The following is a 24,580-nucleotide window of genomic DNA, read 5'->3' as shown; positions in this document are numbered from 1 at the left end:
ACAATCCATTCTATTATAACAAAGGTTATCTTGGCTTCCTCTTTGGCTTCTTCATTCTGGTATGGCCCTGTAAGATATAACCTTCCCAACCTCTGACATTCCCATTTCCTTCAACAGAGCTAAAGGGGTGATGGGGCCATCTTAGTTTGGCTTTATAGGCATTCACATATGCTTACTCAGATAATTCTTAAAATGATGACTGCTGCACAGAAGTTTGGTTTCTTTGAGATAGTCCTGGCACAATCCAAAGAACTAGATAATTAAGAGTCTAAAAAAGGGAGATGAAACCCATGCTTGGGAGATCACAGGGAAGTCAAGATGTGACACGTCTCCTCTTTAAGGAATAAAGGTCTGTGAATCGCCATAATGAAGGTCCTGCACAGCCTGGGAAGTGGCCAATATAAGGGAGCTGATCAGGAGGTATTTATATGCTGAAAGGAGTCTGTTAAGAAGGCAGGTAATACCTCCTCTCTGAGGAACAGCTTAAAGTACCTACTAGACACAGTTGGCCGGTGCACAAGAATTAGTCCCAGTGCCTTCTAATGTTAAACACTCTTTCAAGTTCAGTGGCAAGTGCATTTGACTTATTTCTCTAGCTCACACCTGGAAGTTCACTTTCAGTCTTATTGTTGCAGGTAAGAACTAGAATTCAAAAGCATACAGTAGGGTGGTGACCTGGTAGACTAGCGCTACACCACAGGAGGCCCCCTCCAGAGTGGGCCAGTATGATTTCCACCACAGTTCCATCTCTCGGTGATCCTGAGCAAGTTACTCAATCTCCTCAAATACAAACTGAGGCAAGAGGACCTGCTGCCAGGTTGCTAGGAAGATTCTGTGCAACTGCTGGAGGGAGTTATGTGAAGTCATTGTGTCTACTTCCCCATCTCCACTCCTATTCTCTCTGAACCCACTGTAATCAGTCCATTAACCCCAGTCCTCTGAAGAAACTGCACTTGTCAAGGTCACCGACAATCTCCCCTTCACCAACTAAAGTGGGTCATTCTAAGGACTGCTCTAATCCCACATCTCAGCTGAGCTGCACACAGCTGATCACTCCTCCTTCCTGAGATACTTCCTCCACTGGGATTTTGTGGCATCCCTGTCTGATTCCCCACCTCCCTCTTGGTCTTCTTTGCTGGATTCTCATCTCTTTCCAACCCTTCAGTGTCACTGGGGTGCTCCAGCATGTGCTCAGTCCTCCAGAAGATATCATCCAGTCATATAGCTTCATATACCATATAATCTGGAAAGACTCATGCCCAAATGTTACTCGACATTTCCACTTAGGTGTCTAGTGAGCATGTCATACCCGAAAATGAATTCTTGACTTTTCTCCTACAAACTTAGTTCTCTTGGGATGCCTGGGTGGCTCAGTGGGTTAAGCCACTGTCTTCGGCTCAGGTCATGATCCCAGGGTCCTGGGATCGAGCCCCAAATCAGGCTCTCTGCTCAGCAGGGAGCCTGCTTCCTCCTCTCTCTCTGCCTGCCTCTCTGCCTGCTTGTCATCTCTCTCTGTCAAATAAATAAATAAAATCTTTAAAACAAAACAAAACAAAACAAAAAAACAAACTTAGTTCTCTTGCCATCTTAGGAAATGGTCATTCACCCAGTTGCTCAGGGCAAAGATTCTAAAGTTATCTTTGGTTCCTCTCATTCCTTCATAAACCACATCTAATTCATCAGCAAATCCTACTGGCAATACATTAAAAATACATCCACGATCTTACCACTGCCTCACTCATCCACATTAACAGCTACCATCTCTCTCCCTGCTGTCACAGGCTCCTAGCTGCTCTTGGTACTTCCATTTTTGCCCGTCAGGCTATTCTACACTTACCTACTCTGTCGAAACAGAAGTCAACTTACGCCATTCCCCCACTCACAGCCTTTCACAGCTCCCCAAAACATGAAGAAGAAAACCCAAGGTCTTGGCCCATAAAAGTCTTCTCTCATTTGACCACTGGCTCCCCTTCTTTGGATCACCCTTCTCTGTGCTCCAGCCATGCAGCCATCCTCACTTTTCTTCAATATTTCCAGCATGTTCCTATCTTTGTGCTTACTGTCTTTGTGCTTACTGTCCCTCCAGCTCAGATGTACACAGAACTACGCTCTCCCTTCAGTTGGGTCTCAGCCCATCCAAGCCACCTGATCTAAAACAGGACTACTCCAACATATTCTAGTTCCTTACTCTGTTATAGAGTAGCTTTAATCACTACCTAATATTATGTCATATTTATTAGTTTAGTATCTATCTAACTCCCTACTTAAATATAAGCTCTGGGAGCAGGACATTTATCTGTTTTGTTCAATGCTATATTCCTGGGGTCTAGAACAGTATCTAGAATATAGCAGGTACTTAATTAATGTTACCTATTTCTATTATCATTATTGGATAGTGAGCAAGTGGACTGCTTTTTTTTCAGGTGTCTGTGTCTGAGTAAAGTCCAAATTCTGGGGTTATGGGTATTCATATGGTGACAACAGGCTAGTATGCAGAGCCCAGAAGAATCAATCAGCCTCTAGAAAGAATTACCTCCAAATGTTAGTGAGACTAAACACTGCAAAAAGGCAAGAAACTCTGCCAGTACTAGTGGTAAAAGTGATCCATTTGAGACATATTTACAGAAATTTCAGAAATGCCAAAAGAGGCAACACTCACCTTATCAGCCATCACAGAGGCAAAAAGGAAACGTCCCCCAAGACCAAATGAGTAGATTTTCACACCAATGGTTTTGAAGCTTTTCCCCAAGTCTGAAGTTCTCCATAATTCCAGTGCCCCAAGGTCAGCTTCTTAAACAAGACAAAATATTAATTAAAATTTCACATACTGGTGAGCCCTCAGTCCAAAACAATTGTTTTAGAATGTTAATTTTATAGCTAAACGATTTTTAATTCTATGCTTGTTAACCAAGTGACAATGTAAAATGACACAGCATTAGACATAGGGAATTCACATTTGGGTTTTAATATTGTACATGTGAGGTTCTGCACTAGACAAAACGAAAGAGTTTACTTAATTCAAACACAATGTTGCATAAACAACATGTCACGGCCACAGCATCCTGTTTTGCTTTCTTCATGGCACACTTATCTTTTTCTATTTTAAGTAGTCTTGTTTGAGTTTTTGGTTTTCTTGCCGATCATCTAATACCCCCTACTGGAACTCAAGCCCCATAAGAGAAGCTTGGGTGTCTCTCCATCCTTAGAAAAGTGAATGGCATATTACAGCAGGTGTGCAAATCAGTAAATGAAAAAATGAGTTGTTGAATGAATAAATGAAAGACCATGCTTTCTGCTGTGAAATGGTGCCATGGATTGGAAAGCTGACAATATCACAACACAACCTTCATGCTCTTTCGACTTGTTATTGTTTGTAGCCTAATAATTACTTTATGTAAATACATTGCTAAAATTAAGTACACTGCCTCTCTGTATAGCTCATGTTTTTATTCGATCTAGGCTCAGTACTTTTAAAATTTTTTAAATCCTTGACAGTTATCTTAGCTATTAAGACTACAGGAGAATAGAAGGATCTCTGGTGTTTCTATCTCTTACAACCCAGAACATTCTACTGTAAATGGACCACAGGACATTCTTTTTTTTTTTTTTTTTTTTAAAGATTTTATTTATTTATTTGACAGACAGAGATCACAAGTAGGCAGAGAGGCAGGCAGAGAGAGGAGGAGGCAGGTTCCCCGCCGCACAGAGAGCCCAATGCGGGGCTCGATCCCAGGACCCTGGGATCATGACCTGAGCCGAAGGCAGAGGCTTCAACCCACTGAGCCACCCAGGCGCCCCGACCATAGGACATTCTTATTTGGAACTAAAATATACTTACTGCAGGAGCCATTTGCATAGGTGGTAAAGAAGATGGTGTTTTCTGATCCCCTAAAGAGAGGCAAAGACAGAGAAAAGACACGGTTCAAGACTGCTGTCAACGGCAGTCACAAAGCTCCAAGCAAGCTTCTAGTGATAAGCTCAATCCATGGGTGCCAGGCGAAATGGCCTTCTGGGGAGCTGTATGCCGGACTCTCCCAGTCATACTGGTCAAGGTGCCCCCCAGCCTGGCCCAGGATTTTGCCTGTCCACTACTTCTCGTGAACTCTTCCAGCTGGTCAGACTGGTCTGCACTCTCCAAATCTGCCTCTTACATTTGCTATTCCTGTTTCCGGCTTGAAATGCTTTTTTCTCTCCTATAATCAGATCTAACCTCACAGTCTTTAGGCTCCAACTGAAAATCTAGCTCTTCCGTGAAACTTTTCCTGGCACTCCATCTGGAAAGCTTCCTTGCTGCAAATTTCTACAGCAGAGATTCTCAACTGGGGGTGACTTCACTCCCCAGGGGACATTTCTGATTGTTGTAACTGAGGGATGGGGAGTTGTTGCTAGTACCAATGGACAGAGACCAGGGGTGCTGCTAACCATCCTGCAATGCTAGGACAACTCCCTCACAGCAAAGAACTTTCCAGTCCAAAATGTCATGAGTGCCAGCGGTTGAGAAACATTGTGTTCTAGAGCACCATGCCATTCTGCACCAGCCATTTGGCACTCCTTTGTCTCTTATTTAATTATTTTAATGAACAGTGTACACCTCCCTCTCCTACTACATTATCGGGTTCTTTAGGACAGGTATGAAGTTTTAATGCTTTGTTGTTTCCCCTCAGAACCTAGTTCAATGCTTTGCATTTGCTAAATAACTTAGTTCTTTCATCTCAAATAGACAGCTAGGTCAGAGGTTGAATTATTTAAATTCTACCTTGGAAAGGGAGTTTGTAGGACAGTAGGTTCAGAACCTGGCAGTACTTTTGGCTGAGCACCAGCACAAGGGGTGGGCTCTGAGCATGTTCTTTCAGCACTTCAGGCTGTCAACTCCTAGAAATCAAAGATCTAAAAGGTGTGTAAATAGTTATCAGCTGTCCAATTATCTTGTATTTAGACACTAATCAAAGAAACGTAAACAAACAAAAGTTAAAAAAAAAAACCCTATAGAGGATACAAAATACCACTTAAAAACAAATTTTAGGGACGCCTGAGTGGCTCAGGAGGTTAAGCCTCTGCCTTCAGCTAAGGTCATGATCTCAGGGTCCTGGGATCAAATCCCGCATCGGACTCTCTGCTCAGCATGGAGCCTGCTTCCTCTTCTCTCTCTCTCTGCCTACTTGTGATCTCTGTCAAATAAATAAATAAAATCTTTTAAAAAAAGTAAAATAAAAATGAATTTTAAGGGTTTTTTTTAAGATTTTTAAAAATTTTTCAGTAATCTCTACACCTAACATGGGGCTCAAACCCATGACCCTGAGATCAAGAGTTGCACACTCTACCAACTGAGCTAGCCAGGAATCCCTAAAGGTTTAGCTTTAAAGATGAGTTTTCTGTTTGCTTCTTTTGGCTTTTTATTTGAGGTCTAACTGACAAATACCATGAGAGTGCACACTGCAGTGATTTGATATACATGTATCATGGTGAGTTTTAATAAACGAAACTTACTACAGTCTTACTTGAGCACATTCTATATACTTTAGGTCCACTGAGAGTGAAGCAACTTGTTAACTTAGTTTCTTTAAAATTACTTCCTTCCTGATAAGACCATATAAGGCACAAACACAATTCGTGAAAATACACAGACCGAATGCAAATGTAGCCTGTGTCCCAGAGCGCGGCAGCGCAGACCTCATTTTATTAGCAGTTTCTGGGAAAAGGCCATTTAAAGCAATATTTTTTTAATATTTTAATTTCAGTAGATATATTTGGCAATGTATTACACATCTCCCTGAATCCCTAAGTAGAGGACATTAACTATTAAATTCTTCCCTGGGACTATGGGTCATGTTCATGAACATCAAACATCTGACACTGTAACACAGTGTTCCCATTAGAAGTTACTGAGCTACGTGGGCTCTCTTGATCCGGCACAAAAGCAGCACATCCTGTCACGGCCTCTCTGGTGTGGCTGCTTTTACAGCTCTCCTGCCTCTGTGTTGCTCTCAGCACTGGCGTCTCAAGCTGGCCGTGCCGGTTGCTAGCACTCATACCCCCGACCTCGGGCACCAATCTGCTCTCCACAGGGAAACTAGATGCAAATTTGCTGAAATTAGTCAAAGAGAAAGAAAAGGCTCTAAACAAGGGTGGGAGCATAATCAGAATTGTGGTGGTATGAAGGTTTTTAATTCAATTCTAGCTCCACCATCCCCCAAACTCCCCCCAGGAAATCTTTCACAAAAGGGAAACACCAGAGCCCTGCGAGGTTAAGCCACTGACTAAGCCAGTTTTGAACAAAGGTGACCCAATTCCCAAGTAAGAGCTCCTCAGCTGCATCATCTTAAGCAGGGAGGGGGTGTGTGTGTGTGTGTGTGTGTGTGTGCGCGCGCGCGCGCGCATAAGCTGGGAGGTGTCCCACCGAGAGAGGGAAAGGATTTTTGGTGCATGCACAGGGTGACTCTAGTGCTCTGGGTTTCTCCAGGCTTTCTTCCTGACTCCTTGCTACATTCCGCACAGCCGGAATGGATCCCTAGGTGAGGGAATATAAATCTGGCCACAGAGAAGTACATAAGTCCCAGGTCAGAGCTGTGTGTTATGCTATTCCGCCTGATGTCACCTTTTATGGAGAACAAACCTTTACAGGCAGCAGCTACTCAGTCCTGCGCCCTGTTTTACATTTTATATCCTAATGCTTAGTGAGATTAAGGATTCTTTCCCAGCAGAATCAGAAGTTCCTCCAGGTCAAGATCTGTGTCATGCCCCTCCCCTTATGCCCCTCATGGCATCCTGAAGACTACTTGGCACATAGTCAGTGCTCAGTACTTAATCCTGTGATTTCTGGCAGCACTGTCGGGATAGGGTTAGGGCGCTGCACAGATGGAGTCTTCTGTTACTCACCATTTGGCCAAACATACTGCTTTGTGGATTTCTTCCCATTTTCCCCCAAAATCCTTGGACACCCACAGGCCATTCTGAAAGATTATAAATGACTTATCAGAATTCCAGCTTTGTCTTGTGCAGCTGCTTATATGACCTTTAATAATTCATATCTAATCATCTGGGACAGTAAACACACACACTGAAGTTCCATCAAGCAGCCTGCCCTCCATACACACTTGGGTGATGGGGGCCCCTTCAGGGTTTTGGAAATTCAGAATAACAAATGCTTATGGAGTGCCTACTGTGTGCCAGGCACTGTCCCAGAGGTTGCACTAGGGACACAAAGACAATATATTCCAACAATATATTCCCTGTTCTTAAGGAGCTCAGGGTTTAACAAGGGGCGTGGATAAGAATTTGATACAATGTGGTAAGTTACGGAAACACTGGGTCCAGGGTGAGAATAAGGAGGGGAGCAAGGATGCTTCAGAGACAGTTTGTGAAGTCAGCTGAACTAGTATTAAATAATGAGCAGTGTAACCATAAGAAGGCAAATGGGGAGATGGGATGTTATTGCACAAATACACAGTAGTACCAGCTGAGGCCAGAGGGGATAAAACATCACAGAGCCAGCAAGGAGTTCAAAGCCTTCAGACACTGATGGAGCACAAATTCCAAGGTGAGGAAAGAAGGGGCTCATGCTAGGTAGAGATGTGAGGGCCAGCTCACAGAGGGCCCTTGGTTTTACTTTTTTTGAGAGAGAGAAAGAGTATGCACACACACACGTGAATATGGGATGGGAGGAGTAGAGGAAGGGCAGAGGGAAAAAGAGAATCTTAGGCAGGCTCCATGCTAAGCATGCTAACCCCTGACACAGGGCTCGATCTCACAACTCCAAGATTCCCAAGATCACAGAACCTGGGCCAAAAATCAAGAGTTGGACACTTAACTGACTAAGCCACAAAGGCACCCCTCAGTTTTACTTTTTTAAAGGTATAATACTTGAATGGCAACAGGAGAGATGGATTTCAGACCAGAAACAGGAAAAGCAGTAAAAAAGCTGTACCCCATTAGTTCACTGAGAGTTAGTGAAGCTCCAGGGCCCCTGGGGGCCTCAGCTGCCTAAGTGTCTGACTTCAGTTCAGGTCATGATCCCAAGGGTCTTGGGATCGAGCCCCGTGTCAGGCTCCCTATTCAGCAGGAAGTCTACTTCTCTCTCTGCCTTCTGTTCCCCCCACTCATGCTTGCTCACTCTCTCTCAAATAAAATCTTAAAAAAAAAAAAAAAAAAAAAAAAAAAGAGTTAGTGAGGCCCTAAACCACACCTGTGAGGAATAGGCTCAGGAAGAATCTAGAAACTAGATTTGGTAGAACTGGTAGCTTTTTCCTGTAGGGCAGAGTATGTGTGTGTGTGTGTGTGTGTGTGTGTGTGTGTGTGTAATAGGGGAGAAGCAAGATAGAAATCTGAAGTGCTAGGAGGAAGCCAGAAATATGGATTTGAGAATCTTACACATTACAGGGACAGTTACGATGGTCAGAGGGGAGGAGATTGCTCAGAATGAAATGAGCAATAGCAGCTTGAGGGTAGATCGACAGGAGTTTATGAAAGAGACCAGGAAGGAATGGTTAGAAGGTAAGAAAGAAGCCAAGGAAGCCAAGTTCCCGAAAGGAGAGACTGGCCATTTATTTTCAAATGTAGCAAAGGCTGGGTAAGATAAAGACAGACAATATTCGTTACATTGGCAACACAAGCCCACTGGGCCCAGACCCAGTGGAGCTGGGACAGAGATGTCCTGGTACAGCTGAAATTATAAGGGGCTGATCGAGGCAGAATTTACCTACAGTGCTCCCCCCACGCTTACCCACCATTCTTCCTTCTGTAACTCTTTATTTCTCTGATAACATTCACCTCCCAGCATTTCTAATTTACCAAATTCTACTTGGAAATATCTGGTATCACCTATAGTTATATCTTAGTACATATTGGTCTGTCTTTTCAACCCTGGGTTTTTGTTGTTGTTGTTGTTTTAAGATTTTATTTATTTATTTGAGAGAGAGCGAGCAAGTAGGGGAAAGGGGAAGAGATAGAATCTTCTTTTTTTAAAAGATTTTATTTATTTATTTGACAGACAGAGATCACAAGGAGGCAGAGAGGCAGGCAGAGAGAGAAGGGGGCGGGAAGTAGGCTCTCTGCTGAGCAGAGAGCCCGATGCAGGGCTTGATTCCAGAACCATGGGATCATGACCTGAGCCGAAGGCAGAGGTTTTAACCCACTGAGCCACCCAGGTGCCCTGAAAAGAGAGAATCTTAAGTAGACTCCACACTTAGTGCAGAGCCTGACGCAGGGCTCAATCTCACAACCCTGAAATCATGACCTGAGCTAAGACCAAGAGTTGGATGCTTAACCGACTGTGCCACCCAGGCACCCCAAACCTGATTATTTATACCTCCAACTTACCCTTAACTGGAAGAAACTGAGATATAAAAGCAGACTGTGACTACCTCTTCCTGAGGACAGCATGTTTCAATAATCTTAAGACACTTGGTAATGGCAATGGGGTTGAATTCAAAAGGGGGGTTGAATTCAAAAGGGGGGTTGCTGGGGTGCCTGGGTGGTTCAATGGGTTAAAGCCTCTGCCTTCAGTTTGGGTCGTGATCTTAGGGTCCTGGAACTGAGCCCCGCTTTGGGCTGTCTGCTCAGTGGGGAGCCTGCTTCTGCCTCTCTCTCTGCCTGCCTCTTTGCCTACTTGTGATCGCTGCCTGTCAAACAAATAAACAAGTGATCTTTAAAAAAGGGGAGGGGTTGCTGATTCTGTCCATTCCTTTGGGGGTCTCTGTGCTCCCTTGAAGGGCCTAGCTCAAGCTGCTGGAGGCTGACTTCCTGGAATTGTTGCTTTCAGATCTGAAGCCTACCCAGCAGGCCAGTTTCCTTCCTCTATCCTCCTTTGCCTAAACTTAACTTTGATCTCCTTGAGTCTTCTAGCCTTTCCTCTGCTCAAAGATCTGCACAGAAGGCCCAGACCCCAGACAGCTCTTCATCCTCCCCATGCTACCCCTTTGCTCAGCCCGGCTTGTCCACGATGATGACCCACTTTCTGTCCCCACAGCAATGGCTCTCAAATTTTAGCGTGCAGACTCAGCTGGGAAGGTTGTTAAAAATACTAGCCACCTCAAAAACAAAAGTCACTGGCAGACTATGTCTGGACCAGGGCCAAAGAACTGCATATTAAAAGAATCTCCCAGGGGTTTCTAACTGATATTGCAGGTCAGGAGACCACGCTCTAAGAAATAAGATGAGAAAGAGCCCATGTAAATGAGAAGTATAATTATGATTATCACAGTCTAGCAACTCAGCCACTTTGGGCCCTTAAAGTCGATGGTAAAGGAGACTGGTACTCCAGGAAAGGCAAAGTGAAATGTGCTCCCCATAGAACTTTCAGAAGAGAGGTGGAAGGGTCAGGGAGAGGCACAGGTTCCTGGGGACAGTATAGGAATATGGTAGGGGATGCAGAGATGTAAAACTCTGGATATTTAATACAGGAGTATCAAAGATAGAAATCAATATGATTTATATACTGGGAGCTAACAAAAAAAAAAATTATGAAGATGTGGTTTGGCCATAGGAAAGGAGTAACACCATCAGGAGTTTGACAGTTTATGCTTGTCCCTTGAAGCACAAGAATAATTACATTAAACTGTTTTCTAGTTCATTACTCTGAGAGCACACTGCATCTACTCACTTAAAAAAATGTGTAATGACAGCTAGATACCATACTTGTCTGGAATAGATAGTACACGAAAATCATGCCCTTTACCAAACTAGAAAATAATGCAAAAAATACAAATTCATGCCTTAAAAAATCACTAGAAAGCAGTCCAATATAAAGGCATTTCCTATGGGGCTCTGTTAAAAGAGTGTGTTTTCAATTTATAAAAATGCAAAAAAGCAACACAAGTTCCTCAACTATACTTACTTCAGTGCTGAGGGCTAAAAGATAATCAGAATTCTGAGGGCTATACATCATCTGAGTCAGAGGATGGAAAGGGAGATTGGTCTGAACAAAGTTCTTTGCAAAATCTGAGGATCTGAAGATTCTTCCTCCGTGACTTCCTCCAGACACCTCTGCTGTTAAAATCACCTGATAAAGAAGAAAAAAGTTCAGATTCAGAGTATAATACTATAAAAGCACAGAAGTTCTTACACCATTTTCACCAGATATCCGTTAAGAAATTTCCAAAAATTCAAAGAGTTATAAAAACAGATTATTGGTATACTACACTCAAGTATTAGTCTTATAACAAATATTATCCTAAATTGAAATAGTGCATCATAACTGTGAATTTAGCTTGCTCAGTTTGAGATTAGCTAGTTGCCCAAAGCTAAAATGTTGTTTTTTGGATTATACATTGTGATGCCAAACAGCTGCTACATAATTTTAAAGATTTTTTTTTTTTAATTTATTTTACAGAGATCACAAATAGTCAGAAGCAGGCAGAGAGAGAGAGGGGGAAGCAGGCTCCCTGCGGAGCAGAGCGCCCGATGCGGGGCTCGATCCCAGGACCTTGAGATCATGACCTGAGCCGAAAGCAGAGGCTTAACCACTGAGCCACCCAGCTGCCCCTGCTACATAATTTTAAAGAGTTTGGCTAGGATCTTAGATAGGGACCCTCCCTCCCAAAAAAGAACCTGTGTGCTGAATTCCATTCTTTGATGAACAGCACTAAATTATGTTTAATTTTAAAATGCACTAATGGGGCGCCTGGGTTGCTCAGTTGTTAGGTGTCTGCCTTTGGCTCAGGTCATGATCCCAGAGTCCTGGGATCAAGCCCTGCACTGGGCTCCCTGCTTGGCAGGAGGCCTGCTTCTCCCTCTCCCACTCTTCTGGCTTGTGTTCCCTCTTTTGTTATGTCTCTCACATAAATAAATAAATATTTATATCAGATAAATATATGTGTCAGATAAATAAATAAAATCTTTAAATAAAAATAAATATTTATATCAGATAAATAAATAAAATCTTAAAAAAAAAATAAAATGCACTAACAGCAAACTAAATATATTGCTATATACAACTGGACCCTTCCAACATTATTATCTGACAACCCTATGTGTCGCACAAAGCACAGCTTCATATGTGTGTGAATGAGTCTCACCTTTCCAGAATTCTCAGGACCAATAGCCATGCCAAACTCAGTCCGAATGAAGGTGTTATTGATGAGATTTGTAATATCCTTAAAGTTCTTTCCATAGTCCTCACTGAGAGGAAGAAGAGCAAAAAACATTTAGAATGCAGCGGTCAAGGATACTTTCGGGAGTCCTGCCTGGCTTCCATACATGATCCCTGCCCACTGCCTTGGCTGAGGCACTCACCACCCTCCCCTGAGTCACCTGCCTCAGGGGATGGATACCATCTCTAGCTCCAGTGGTGGGCCTGATTAGTCTGAAGGACAGTCTTCCCCTTCACCAGTGAGGGGTCAGAAATGGGAGTGACCCAGGTTGAGCCAGTAAGACAAAAGGGGGAAGGAAATTTGGGGTCTTTGAGGAAACACGTTTCTTTATCCTTAAGACAGCCACCTGACAAAATGATGTCTTCCTTTGCTGAGCGGTTCTCAGTCAATGCATTCTTGCCCGCCAGCCCCCACCACAACCGCAAACATTTGGCTTGTCAGGAGACGTTTATTATCACAACCCAGCGGTGAGATGCTACTGGCATCTAGTGGGTGAAGGCCAGGGGTGCTGCCACACATCCTACAATGCACAGGACAGTTTCACAACAAGAAAAAATTAGCTGACCCTAAATGTCAGTGACCCAAAGATTGGGAAACGCCAACCCTGTAATATGTGAATACAAAGCAAAAAACTGCTACAGACATTTTGGCAAAATGAGAGCACAACTTGAAAAATAAGCCAACAAAAGTGAACTGCTGAGGGAATTCTGGAATTCCAGAGAAGCAGAGCCCATGACATTGGATTGAACTAACACCAAAGCCCATCCTTCTTCTGTATTTAGTTATGAGCCATTAATTCCCTTATTATTTAAGCTAGTATGGGTTGGGATGTCTGCTAAATGTAGCCAAAGGCCTCCAAACTAATCTAGTCATGCACAGCCCTAACGATAAAGCTGCAAGCTGCAAACGAAAGAGCAGGAGTCCTGAGGTCCCCCCACTCCCAGAGGCTGCCGTACCAGGCACCCGTGTCCACAGTGTGCCTCGCACAAAACAGCTAGGGAAAACAAAGTTAATCTCATCTCTTGGGTTGCTAAATCTTTTTCTAAAAGTTCATTCCAACAATATTTTTGAGAAGTATTCAGCTTTGTGTTTCGATTTTGCAAACTAAAAGCAAAAAAGTCAGTAGCTATCTACATCTGCTGGGTTTCATACTGTGTGCAGTCTGCTAAAACATGATAGAGAATGCGGCATCTCAGCAGTCGGGAGATCTAGATGTTCATCGGTGAAGACGGTTGTGTGCGGCCAGTTAGTTGTCTGCTGATAAATGCAGTGTTCGCTGATAAATGCAGTGTTTGCTGATAGGGTATATGGCTTCACAAATGGTAGTTCAGGTAGAAGCCTCCACAAATAAAGAATCACAGAACTGTGGAACACAGAATGAGAGAGATGCAAGGGACTGAGGAGAACATCTTGTCCAACTGCCTCACCTCACAGCTGAGGAGGTTCCCAAGGAGGCAAACTGTGAGAAGGCAACCAGTTAATTAAGGGCAAAACTGAAACTACAATGCAATTCTCTTAACTCTCAGCCCCATACTAGAGGCAACTTTGAATTATTTTATTTGTAAATAAAATTCTCTTACAACCTGTAGACTTCCCACAATCTTGCCAGGGCTGATGTCCCCACAGTAAAGATGGGCTAAGAGGAAGTTGAGCCAGACAGGAAGGCAGCGTCTCCGAGTGTTCGCGGAGGTCCCTGACTGCATGCTAAAGCAAACCACACCTAACTTCAAGTTGTCTGAAAGACTCTTCCTCAACAAAACAGGGATTAGGCACCGTCCAACTGATTCTTTACTACCCTATCCTTGGCTTTGGAGTACAAAAAGTTTTCTTATCTTCCGGATAGCAGGTCAAAGGGATTACACATAAACAATTCCTCACTCCACAAGGTACAGATCCTTAGTCACTCAGACAACCGTCTAAAGGGGTTTGTAGTAGCTTGCTTATCACCAACTTACAAATCTCCCCTCCTTTAGGACATCCCCAGTAAACCTCCACAAACCTGTTGGCAAGCCTGCTTGCTTTTTAAGAACTTGGCACAACAAACACAACCCTGCTCTTCAGAAAAAGAAAGCAACATGAGCATAACAAAAAATCATCTGCAACTACACTACTTTAGTCACTGAAAAAAACAACTGGAGCACAATGGACTAGTATCAACAGGCTAGGATTTATGCAGGGTTCTGCTGAGGCCATGCAAGGCCAAGGAATATATTTTAATATAACACTTTATTTTAAAGTAGCTTTACTGGGATGCCTGGGTGGCTCAGTTGGTTAAGCAGCAGCCTTCTGCTTGGCTCATGATCCCAGGGTCCTGGGATCCAGACCCACATTGGGCTACCTGCTCAGCAGAGAGCCTGCTTCTCCTTCTCACTTTGCCTGCCTCTCTGCCTACTTGTGCGCCCTCTCTCTGTCAAATAAGTAAATAAAATATTTTAAAAATGATTTAAAAATAAAAAAATTTAAAGTAGCTTTATTTGGGGGCACCTGGGTAGCTCAGCTGGTTAAGAGTCCAGCTCCTGGTTTCAGCTCAGGTCATGATCTCTGGGTCTTGGGATTGAGCCCTGCGTCAAGCTCCATGCTCTGCACCTGCTTGAGATTCCTTCCCCTTCCCTATCCCTCTCCCTTTGCTCCTGCCCCTGCTTGGGTGCTCTCTTGCTAAAATAAATAAATAAAATCTTAAAAAAATAATAAAGTAGCTTTATTTTCTATCAGCACACAACATACATCATGAAGAGGAAACCAAAGAAACATCTTGAAAAATATATCTACTTTTCAAAATCCAGAGGATAATTAATAGTGTCATAAACAGCAGTCAAACGATAAGTAAATCCTGTGAAACCATCTGCTTCAGAAACAAGTCTTTTGAATAGAAAATAACCAATTTCTGGTTGCCAAAAATAAATGATCACTTACGCATATATCTGTGCTGTAAACACGCATAAGAATATGTACATATTTGCAGCTGAAGTGTTAAAATACAAATATTTTCAGAATAGAACCCAATACCTTCAAAGAACAAGAAAGATCTAGACATTATTAAAATAAATGAAAAAAGAAGTAATCATCGTATAGGACTTCAAGTAAGACAAAATCAAAATTCCTAGTAGAAGGAAGCACTCAAAGGGTTTTTTTCCATAAGACTCATATTGACACTCAACCCAAATGTCAATACTCAAAAATTACATCCTTGTTTTGGAGGACTTTTCATTTATAATCTATTGGAACTTGTAACACCAGGTATCTGAACCACAGACATTTAACGGAAAGTAACAGTATGAGAGTTCTACAATATCTCAGATAATCTTACATTTTATTTTTCTTGACAATCAAACAAGCAATTGGGGCACCTGGGTGGCTCACTCCCTTAAGCATATGACTCTTAATTCAGCTCAGGTCATGATCCACCCTGAGCATGAAGCCTGCCTAAGATTCTCCTCCCTCCCCATCCCCCTACCTCATGTGCGCACAACACGTGTGTGCACGCGTGTACATGCATGCACTCTCTCTTAAAACACATAAACAAGCAAACAAACACCCACATACAAGCATAGATATCCTTGTTTTGTTGGCTTTTAGGCCTAAACATTTGTTTCTTTATTTTTGCCATGATTAAGTCGCTATAAATTGCAACATAAAAGCAACAAGGATGACAACAAACTTAAAAAAAACTACCTACTGTTTTCTAGTTTTCACTGATCGGGAAGCTTACACAGTAGATCCTTACTGTTCCTAGGTTTCTATTTAAAAATTTGACTGCACACTCAAACGTATTTGTAACCCTTGCTCCTGGCACTTTTGTAGTCATTAGCAGGCATACACAGAGTGAGTAACCCAGCATGCACATTCCCAGCTGGGGTCCAAGAAGAGGACCCTCGGCCTTCTGTCAGCTTTTACACTGTCAATAAGTGTATTCTTCACACTCTATTTAGTGCCATGCATTTTGCACTTGTGTTTTTTCTTGGTGATTCTGCTATTTCTAATAGCACCCAAGCACAGTGTTGGAGGGCTAGTGTTCCTCAGCACAAGAAGGCTTTGATGTGCCTTATGGAGAAAATAAGGTTAGAAAAGTTAGAAAAAGCATCCTCTCGGCATGAGTTGGAAACGAGCTCAACATTAATGAATCAATAATACACATTAAATAAGGTGTCTTCTTTCAACAGAAATGTACATAAAACAAGATCATGTACTGATCAATGAACAAAAATGAATGGTGTGATGGAGCACCTGGGCTGGCTCAGTAGGTTAAGCCACTGCCTTCAGCTCAGGGTCCTGGGATCAAGCCCCGCATGGGGCTCTCTGCTCAACAGGGAGTCTGCTTCTCCCTATCTCTGCCTACTTGTGATCTCTGTCTGTCAAATAAAGAAATAAAATCTTAAAAAAAAAAAAAATGAATGGTATGAGCAGAGGTTTGTGGGAGCTGAAATCTTTCTTTCCTCTAGGAGCAATGGTTTCGTACCTCCCAATTCAGGATACATGGGAACTCTGCAGAACAATGACAACCAGCGGTACTGAGACTTCCAGTTAAAAGATCAACAGGGAGAATGTAGCTTATTAAAATGTGGCAACAAAACAGCAGACCTGAAGTCACAGACTGGCCAGTAAAATGGGCAGAATTTGAATTCACATTAAGCTGAACTCCCAATACTTTAGTCTTTCTCTCTCTCTCTCTCTTTTTTTTTTTACCCCCAACTGTCTAATGTTACCTTATGTCTTTTTAATATTTTATTGTTTTATGCTTACTGAAAAAAGGATGCATGTGTTTTGGAGAAATTTTGAAAATACAAGTGGGAAAATAAAGGAGGTAAGATATTGTGAGTAATCAGAAGAAACATGAGTATGTACCGGTGTCCCTATTTGGCTTTGGTTGACAAGGCAATTCTAACATGTATTTTCATGGGAATATTTCCTAAATGATGAAAACCACCTAGTTTCATGATTTTTATATGCTCTAAGTTCATAAAAGTGAAGCTGTAGTAAAAAGACATCATACATTTTAATAAACTTTTTCTTTAAGAAAAAAAAAAAGCAGGGGCGCCTGGGTGGCTCAGAGAGTTAACCCTTTGCCTTCGGCTCAGGTTCTGATCTCAGGGTCCTGGGATCGAGCCCCATATCAGGCTCTCTGCCCAGCAGGGAGCCTGCTTCCTCCTCTCTCTCTGCCTGCGTCTCTGGCTAGCTACTTGTGATCTCTCTCTGTCAAATAAATAAATAAAAATCTTTAAAAAAAAAAAAAGAAAAGAAGCAATAAAATATATTTTGTAATGAAATTTAAGTTAAAATTTTAACTAAATATGCAGTCATTATTAATAATCTACTGCAGTGAAAACTGGACCAAGCATATCATTAAAAAGGCTGTCATACAAGATGTCCTGGAGAAGCCAGTTTAGTGCACTTTGCTTCAATATCTGTTGATATCTTCACATTAACCTTTTTTTTTTTTTTTTTTTTTACCTCAAGTAAGATCCTTAAAAATTTACAGTGACTACGGAATAAAATTTAATGTGAAATTTAATTATCTCAAGATGCCCTTACTCATTTCCAAAGGTTGAACAACTCTCAATAGCAAATAAAATCACAAATAAAATAGCAGCCGTTTTATTTTTTTAAGATCTACTTATTTATTGGGAGGAGGGGCAGCAGGAGAGAGAGAAAATCTCAAGCAGATGGCAGAGCCTAAGACGGGGCTGGAGCCCGAGGCGGAGCTCCATCTTACATTCCTGAGATCAGGACCTGTGCCAAAATCAAGAGTTGGACACTTAACCAACTGTGCTACCCAACTGCCCCAAAACAGCAGCAGTTTCGTGGTGTGTACAGAATTTTGATGTAGAGTAATGCTAACATGTGTTTCATTAAGTTGATCTTACAGTGAAAAGTTAGACTCAAGAGGCCCACAAACAAAAGCATGGAAAACATCTTTCAGTTGCCAAACACCAAATTATCATCTTAATCACAGGTACAGTTTATTTCCTTTTTAACTTCACATTTGAAAGAGGCACGTGTACTTTACAATCTATTGTGTAAATTATTCCGTAACAGAGGATCAAAATTCAAGCTATTCAAATATAACTCCTTTAAATTGAAGATATTAATATATTAATTTTACCTAATCAGCAATGCCTAAGGAGGTTATTTATTATTTCCCCCATCTTCCCACAATTCTTTTTTATAACCTAAAGATCAAAGTATATATTTCCCGGGGCGCCTGGGTGGCTCAGTGGGTTAAAGCCTCTGCCTTCGGCTCAGGTAATGATCCCAGGGTCCTGGGATCGAGCCCCGCATCGGGCTCTCTACTTGGCAGGGAGCCTCCTTCCTCCTCTCTCTCTCTCTGTCTGCCTCTCTGCCTACTTGTGATCTCTGTCTGTCAAATAAATAAATAAAATCTTTAAAAAAAAAAAAAAAACAACACAAAGTATATATTTCCCTCTAACACAGCATAGGTGACAGGCACAACTTCCTTCTATCCTGCGAGCCTCTGGGCCATAAGACTCAGAGCAAGTGGCACATGACCAAGTGCTGTCTATTTGATTCTCAAATGAACATTTGACCACATAAGATTTAGTACAGAAAGATAATCAGGTAAATAATATGATCATGAGAGATGTGAAAAACAGAAGAGACTTCGGAAAGAATTCAACAGGCTTTTGTTTTTTCTCTTGGGCAAACGTGGCCTGTTTAGGACTCCTCTTAATCAACCTGCCCCCTCCCCTCTGAGCAACACGTGCCCCTCGGCTGGCCTGCCCAAAAACGGGACAACAGGACAACAGGAGTCCCTTCCTAGAGGCCAGGCCAGGGGAGAAGCAATGAAGCCTATTTACAGTTTCCACCTAAACTCTGGAAAAGGTCTCACTTCACAGCAGGAAGGAAAGAATTAATATTCAAAATGACCTTGGCAAAAACAAAAAAACACCCAAACAAGAACCCTGCTGTGCGACAGGAAGCAGCAGAAGCTCAGTCACAGGACACTACTGGAGAAACAAACAGGGTCGCTCTCTAGTCAAGTGTGTGTTAGGGGTTTCTCACAAGACTAGGCAAATATAGGATGGGAAGGGCTGAGTCAGATGCTGGTTGGTATTTTAACAGTAACACTTAGTGATACTGCTTTTGTTTTTTACTTTTTCTTTTTCTTTTCTTTTCTTTTCTTTTTTTTTTCTTTTGGCTGTCTTTAAAGTAAGCACAGAATTGAAAAATAAAAGGATGGGAAAAAGAGTCATGAAAACACATTTCACGCCCCCTAGGTATGACTCAGGAACCTGTCAGGTCCAGTTCTAGCCACACACTTCAAGAGCAGTGTAAAGAAAAAAAAAAAAGGGAATTCAGAAGGCAAGCAAGATAGTGGCTAATGCAAGAGGTATAGAAGACAGTTCAATCTGGTGAGGGAAGAGTTTAGTAAACAGCCTTCACAACAGGTAGGGAATCCACTGGAGAGGAAGTTTTTATTTGCTACTAAAAATGAATTGGAAATCAGCAACTTCTTTGATGTAAATGTGTGGTATTTACCACAGCAGCATTAGTAATACTGAAAACATCAGCTACAATCTGTGTCCACAATGATAGTGATTAAATAAGTTCTGTCGATCTAACAAAAATGGTAAATTATTAGCAGAGGGGATATGAAAAATGCCACAGTATGAGCAGCACTCACCAAGCGGAATGGACATAGGTTAACATCAGGGGTTAGTAATACTTGCATACTGGCAGGGGCAAGGGTGTGAGCGTTGTATAAGCCACGGAAGCATCTGGGGGCAGGCAATCACTCTTTACCAGCTGGCACCAAAGGCTCTCAGATTCATTCTAATAACTGGTAGGACAGTGCCAGCACAGGCTGGCTACAAGCCATCCCCGGCTGTTGGCACGACAGCGGCTAAGCCCACTTCGTTCTTATTCCACGCCAGCCACTGCAAAGCACAATGTGCAGAGGCTCTGCAGTGGCCATTATTACCACCTTTCTTTTACAGATGACAAAAAACTTTGGACTTGTTTGAGTTCATTCTGCTTACAAATGACAGTGCTGAGATTCAGTCCCCAGGCCTGTTTGCCAACACAGTCTGGCAATTTTACCCTGGACCGCACTGTTTCCTAAGACTATGTATGTAGTCATATGAATAATATGAAAGGGAAAAATCAAGATAATAAAGTGTAAAAATATTAAGATCACACTTTACTTTTTTTTTTTTTTTAAAAGATTTTATTTATTTACTTGAGAGAGAGACAGTGAGAGAGAGCATGAACGAGGAGAAGGTCAGAGAGCGAAGCAGACTCCCCATGGAGCTGGGAATCCGATGCGGGACTCGATCCCGGGACTCCAGGATCATGACCTGAGCCGAAGGCAGTCGTCCAACCAACTGAGCCACCCAGGCGTCCCGATCACACTTTACTTTTTAGGTTGAATTTTTTCTTTCTTTTAAAATTTCCAAATGTTTTATAACATGGTTGTTTTCTATAAGAAAATATTTTATGAGAGCCAGGTTTTTTAAACACTGGTAAGAGTTACCGAAGTTACAACCTAAAAAAATTTTTTTCCCTCCCCAAACAGGATACCTTTCATCTGTCCGAAATGCTTCAACTACTGTTCTATCTGAATAAACAAAATCACCTATAAATCATAGCCCTTTCCAGCAGTGGGATTCTACAATGCATTGTCAATCTTTATCAAACAAATAAAAAATACTATAAGCCTGAAAATTATACAGAGGCAAAGGTATTCATTCACTCAATTAGTATGTACTGCTTGCCTGCTATGAGTCAGTTGTTTGGCTAGTTGGTGGAGAACCCCAAGTTAGTCAAGAACCCTGCTTTCATGGATTTCAAAATGGCAATTCCTTCTTGGTCAATTTTTAAGCCAACATCACTATGCTGAAGGGCAGAGAGCACTGGCTCCAGGCTCAGCAGCAGCAGCCAGTGATCACGCCTACCAGGGAAGGAAGGTTGGGCTGATCCATCATCTCAGAGCTTCAACATGGGTTCACCTCCTCCCGGACCAAGACCAATAGTCAAAGAAGGAACCCTGAGAGAGTACAATGGCCCTTGGGAGATCCCTTGGCCCTGGGAGGCGTTTCTATGTCATCTGCTGGGATGTCATCTTTCTTTAAAGTCCCTTGGGGGGAAAATGGGATAGACACAAATGACAGAGAAGACAATCAGCAATTTCTGAGAGTAAGTTGGTCTTGAATCTTATAATTAAGGGAAAGAACCCACTATTTAACCAAGCTGTACCTTTGAGAAGACAACTCTAAAACTTTGTGAACGTCACAGTATAGATTATAGTTCCTGAACACATACTGCCCCCATCATTACCAATGTGAATACTGTGACACACGTGGGTTAGGTCAGAACTCCCTCTGATCTGGAAACAATCTGTTTAGGGCTCAAAATACATATCCATTTTATTGTAAGAAAAATCACATTCACCTGAAAGGTATAGGAAGGACTCTTTCAAGTATATAAAAACCACTTTGTGTTATTTCAGAGATATAAAAAAACTCATAATAAATGGAAAGATGGTTAAATTCTATGATACCTTCTCACAAATAAATACCCATTTAAATGAAGAGATACAGGCTGCTATGAACTCTTCCTTTGTCTTCCTTTATTGTTTTGCCACACAGTGAGGTCAGCCTGCCTAAACTCCTTGGAACTAGATCCCTTTTCATACTTCGTCAGGTTGCTAAGCAGATACGCAGTATGCTGAGTGTGACAGTCTGATGAAAACTTAAGATAGCTAGAAAATCCTTTAAATCAACTTTTAAACTCCATCATGTCTATATCGTAGGGAACTTACATTCACAATGTGTTACTCAGCCAATGCCCCAGCCACACGTTATGCATCTCACCTTCGATATAGCTTGGACTGTCCAAAAGTCATAATTACCAGTGGTACATGGAAGGTAGTCAAGACCAGAATGATCTGGGGAAGAGACAAAAGCATGCAGTCAATAAGAAAGATCATCCAATTACATGCTTGCATGTGATGGGATTAAATCAACAAGTAATAGATTGCCAGGAGTCCTGCCCTATGGTAGCCTATACTGTAGTATCAGAAAACCCAGAAGGACCACGTTCATAGGGCTCACAATGACTCAAAATCTCAACTCATTTTGTTCAAATGGTCCCATCACATACACTTCAAGTAGTGAGGCAGAGATAATTAACTTCACACTATGATAAAGGAAAGGTGAATCTCTATTACTGTAAGATATTCTCAGGCAAAGATCATCTCTCTGCTCACAGAGGCTAGAATAGTATGGGTGTTCTTAGAAAAGTCGCTATATCATATATATTTGTCCATTTCTTCCTCTCCTTGCCGTTAGTTCTCTGTGAAATTAATTTTTCAAATAAGTATTTTTCTAGAAAGAAATATTCATGAGGAAAAGACTCTGATAGTAGATTAATACAAGAGGCTATGGAGTCTCAAATAGCCATATAACAAGAAGCCTTAGAGATACACGCCATCTTAGATAAATGGTTAAATCACAGAAATTGGTGCACTACTCAAATTTTAGAAGAAACTGAGACATGGTTAAAAATTAATTAAAATAAGAAATGTATAACTTGCTTTTCAACATCAAAATTCTATTTCTTTTGATTCCTGATGCCACTGTCACGGGCCTCAGTGCTATGATATATACATTACCAGAATACCAGAGGGTATGAGCTGTGGCCCCTGCCCTTGTTCAGACAGAAGAACACAGAGCCGGGCAATGCCATACCCTGACTCAAGACCTACAGCCACCCTCAGCACAGCTTCCTGCTGGGGGACTGTCTATATGGGGATACAGAGGGATGAGGAGCAGAAGGACTCTGCTTCCATGACGCCAGTCCTCGCACGGGCTCCTCCGTGGTAGGGGAAGAGTCAACAGAAGGAGCTGAACGACCGCAAGCCCATGGGCGCCACAGTCCTTCAACACTAACTGTGGGAAAGGACACGGAACAATACAGTTTGGAGGAAAAATGCCAAGATGTGCAACGTGCAGTTTTCTGCTGCTACACAGGGGTTTTCCCAAGTATTATGAGGCTCCTGGCCGAGCACATGGCACTCTCCTTCCTCTTTCTTCTTCTTGCTCATCTTGATGCCAAGCAGCTATCAAAAACTAAAAAAGGTGTCTGTCTTCCTACTATGGAAGGCAGTCACTAGATGTTCCCGGTTCTAAAGCAAAACCAGGGCGCCTGGGTGGCTCAGTGGGTTAAGCCGCTGCCTTCGGCTCAGGTCATGATCTCAGGGTCCTGGGATCGAGTCCCGCATCGGGCTCTTTGCTCAGCAGGGAGCCTGCTTCCCTCCCACTCTCTCTGCCTGCCTCTCTGACTACTTGTGATTTCTCTCTGTCAAATAAATAAATAAAATCTTTAAAAAAAAAAAAATAAATAAAGCAAAACCAAACCAATCACAGCTTCCTGAAAATCTGTACTGCAAACATGCCTGCAACGGAGGTTGGAGACCATTTCAAAAAGTAACAACATCCAGTGTTTAAACTCCTAAAATCCCCATCTTCTTGCTACACTGAATTAACAGACTCAAAATACTACTTACCCCAGTGCCATCGCCAACCCAGGACAAGGATACTGAGACACTGAGATCATCAAACACATGCTATAAGGGAAAAAAGAAATTCATTTAGAAATGACATCTGTCTTTCGATCTCTGGCTTCCTTAAATAATTCAGAACACTATTACTTCCAAAGTAATTAAGCTGATAATCATAAGGGAGTATGAATTCCCAGAAAAATGTAGGAAAGCTGGGATTGAACTACTTAACCCAAATTACAAATAACTTGGACATTTTTTTTTAACTTGGACATTTTAATTCTCTCTCATATAAAGTAAGCCAAGCAGATGAGTTTTCTTACTGCACCAGATGGGGAGATGGAATAATCGAATTTCTTTCTCCAACAGGACTAAATATAAAGATATAGAAAGTATTCTTAGGATGCTTTAAACTAAGAGATCACAGCCCACATTGACAGATATAATTGTAACCCAATCGGCATAATTTAAATTTTTCTAGGCAGCCTTCACAGTATAGTTGAGTAGTTAATAGATGGATTCCTTTTGCTCCAAGGCTAACTCACTCACTCAAAATGACAAGGGACAGAAGCAAGAGCCAATGCCCTGTTTCACCTTTAAATAGTGAAGATGGGGACACCTGAGTGGCTCAGTTCATTAAGTGTGTGACTCTTGACTTCAGCTCAGGTCATGAACTCAGGATTGTGAGATCGACTCCCGTGTCAGGTTCTGTGCTCAGTGTGGAGTCCGCTTGAGATTCTCTCTCTCCCGCTGCCCCTCCTCCTGCTCTCTCTCTAAAATAAATAAAATAAATCTTTAAGGGGCGCCTGGGTGGCTCAGTGGGTTGAGCCTCTGCCTTCAGCTCAGGTCGTGATCTCGGGGTCCTGGCATCGAGCCCTGCATTGGGCTCTCTGCTCAGTGGGGAGTCTGCTTCCCTCTCTCTCTGCCTGTCTCTCTGCCTACTTGTGATGTCTGTCTGTCAAATAAATAAATGAATAAA

The 24,580-nt window shown here is 42.2% G+C and overlaps 1 protein-coding gene across 2 annotated transcripts in view; it reads right to left on the bottom strand.

The window, feature by feature from the left end:
* Positions 1-24,580, bottom strand: part of SORT1 (sortilin 1) — a 63,026-nt gene that overhangs the window by 18,879 nt on the left and 19,567 nt on the right. The window contains exons 2-8 of one of the 2 annotated variants that reach the window (XM_032360648.1): positions 23,608-23,667; positions 21,914-21,987; positions 12,012-12,114; positions 10,832-10,996; positions 6,877-6,950; positions 3,839-3,888; positions 2,660-2,790 (exon numbers count right to left, since the gene is read on the bottom strand). In XM_032360648.1, coding sequence (XP_032216539.1) covers positions 2,660-2,790; positions 3,839-3,888; positions 6,877-6,950; positions 10,832-10,996; positions 12,012-12,114; positions 21,914-21,987; positions 23,608-23,667 — 657 coding nt within the window. The remainder of the gene's footprint in view (positions 1-2,659; positions 2,791-3,838; positions 3,889-6,876; positions 6,951-10,831; positions 10,997-12,011; positions 12,115-21,913; positions 21,988-23,607; positions 23,668-24,580) is intronic. The other variant, XM_032360650.1, reaches the window with a different exon arrangement.

The sequence above is a fragment of the Mustela erminea genome, chromosome 10 (genome assembly GCF_009829155.1).
Source record: "Mustela erminea isolate mMusErm1 chromosome 10, mMusErm1.Pri, whole genome shotgun sequence".
In the NCBI taxonomy this organism is placed as follows: Eukaryota; Metazoa; Chordata; class Mammalia; order Carnivora; family Mustelidae; genus Mustela; species Mustela erminea.
The sequence above is the reverse complement of the archived record's forward strand: the minus strand, read 5'-3'. Positions and strand labels throughout refer to the sequence as shown.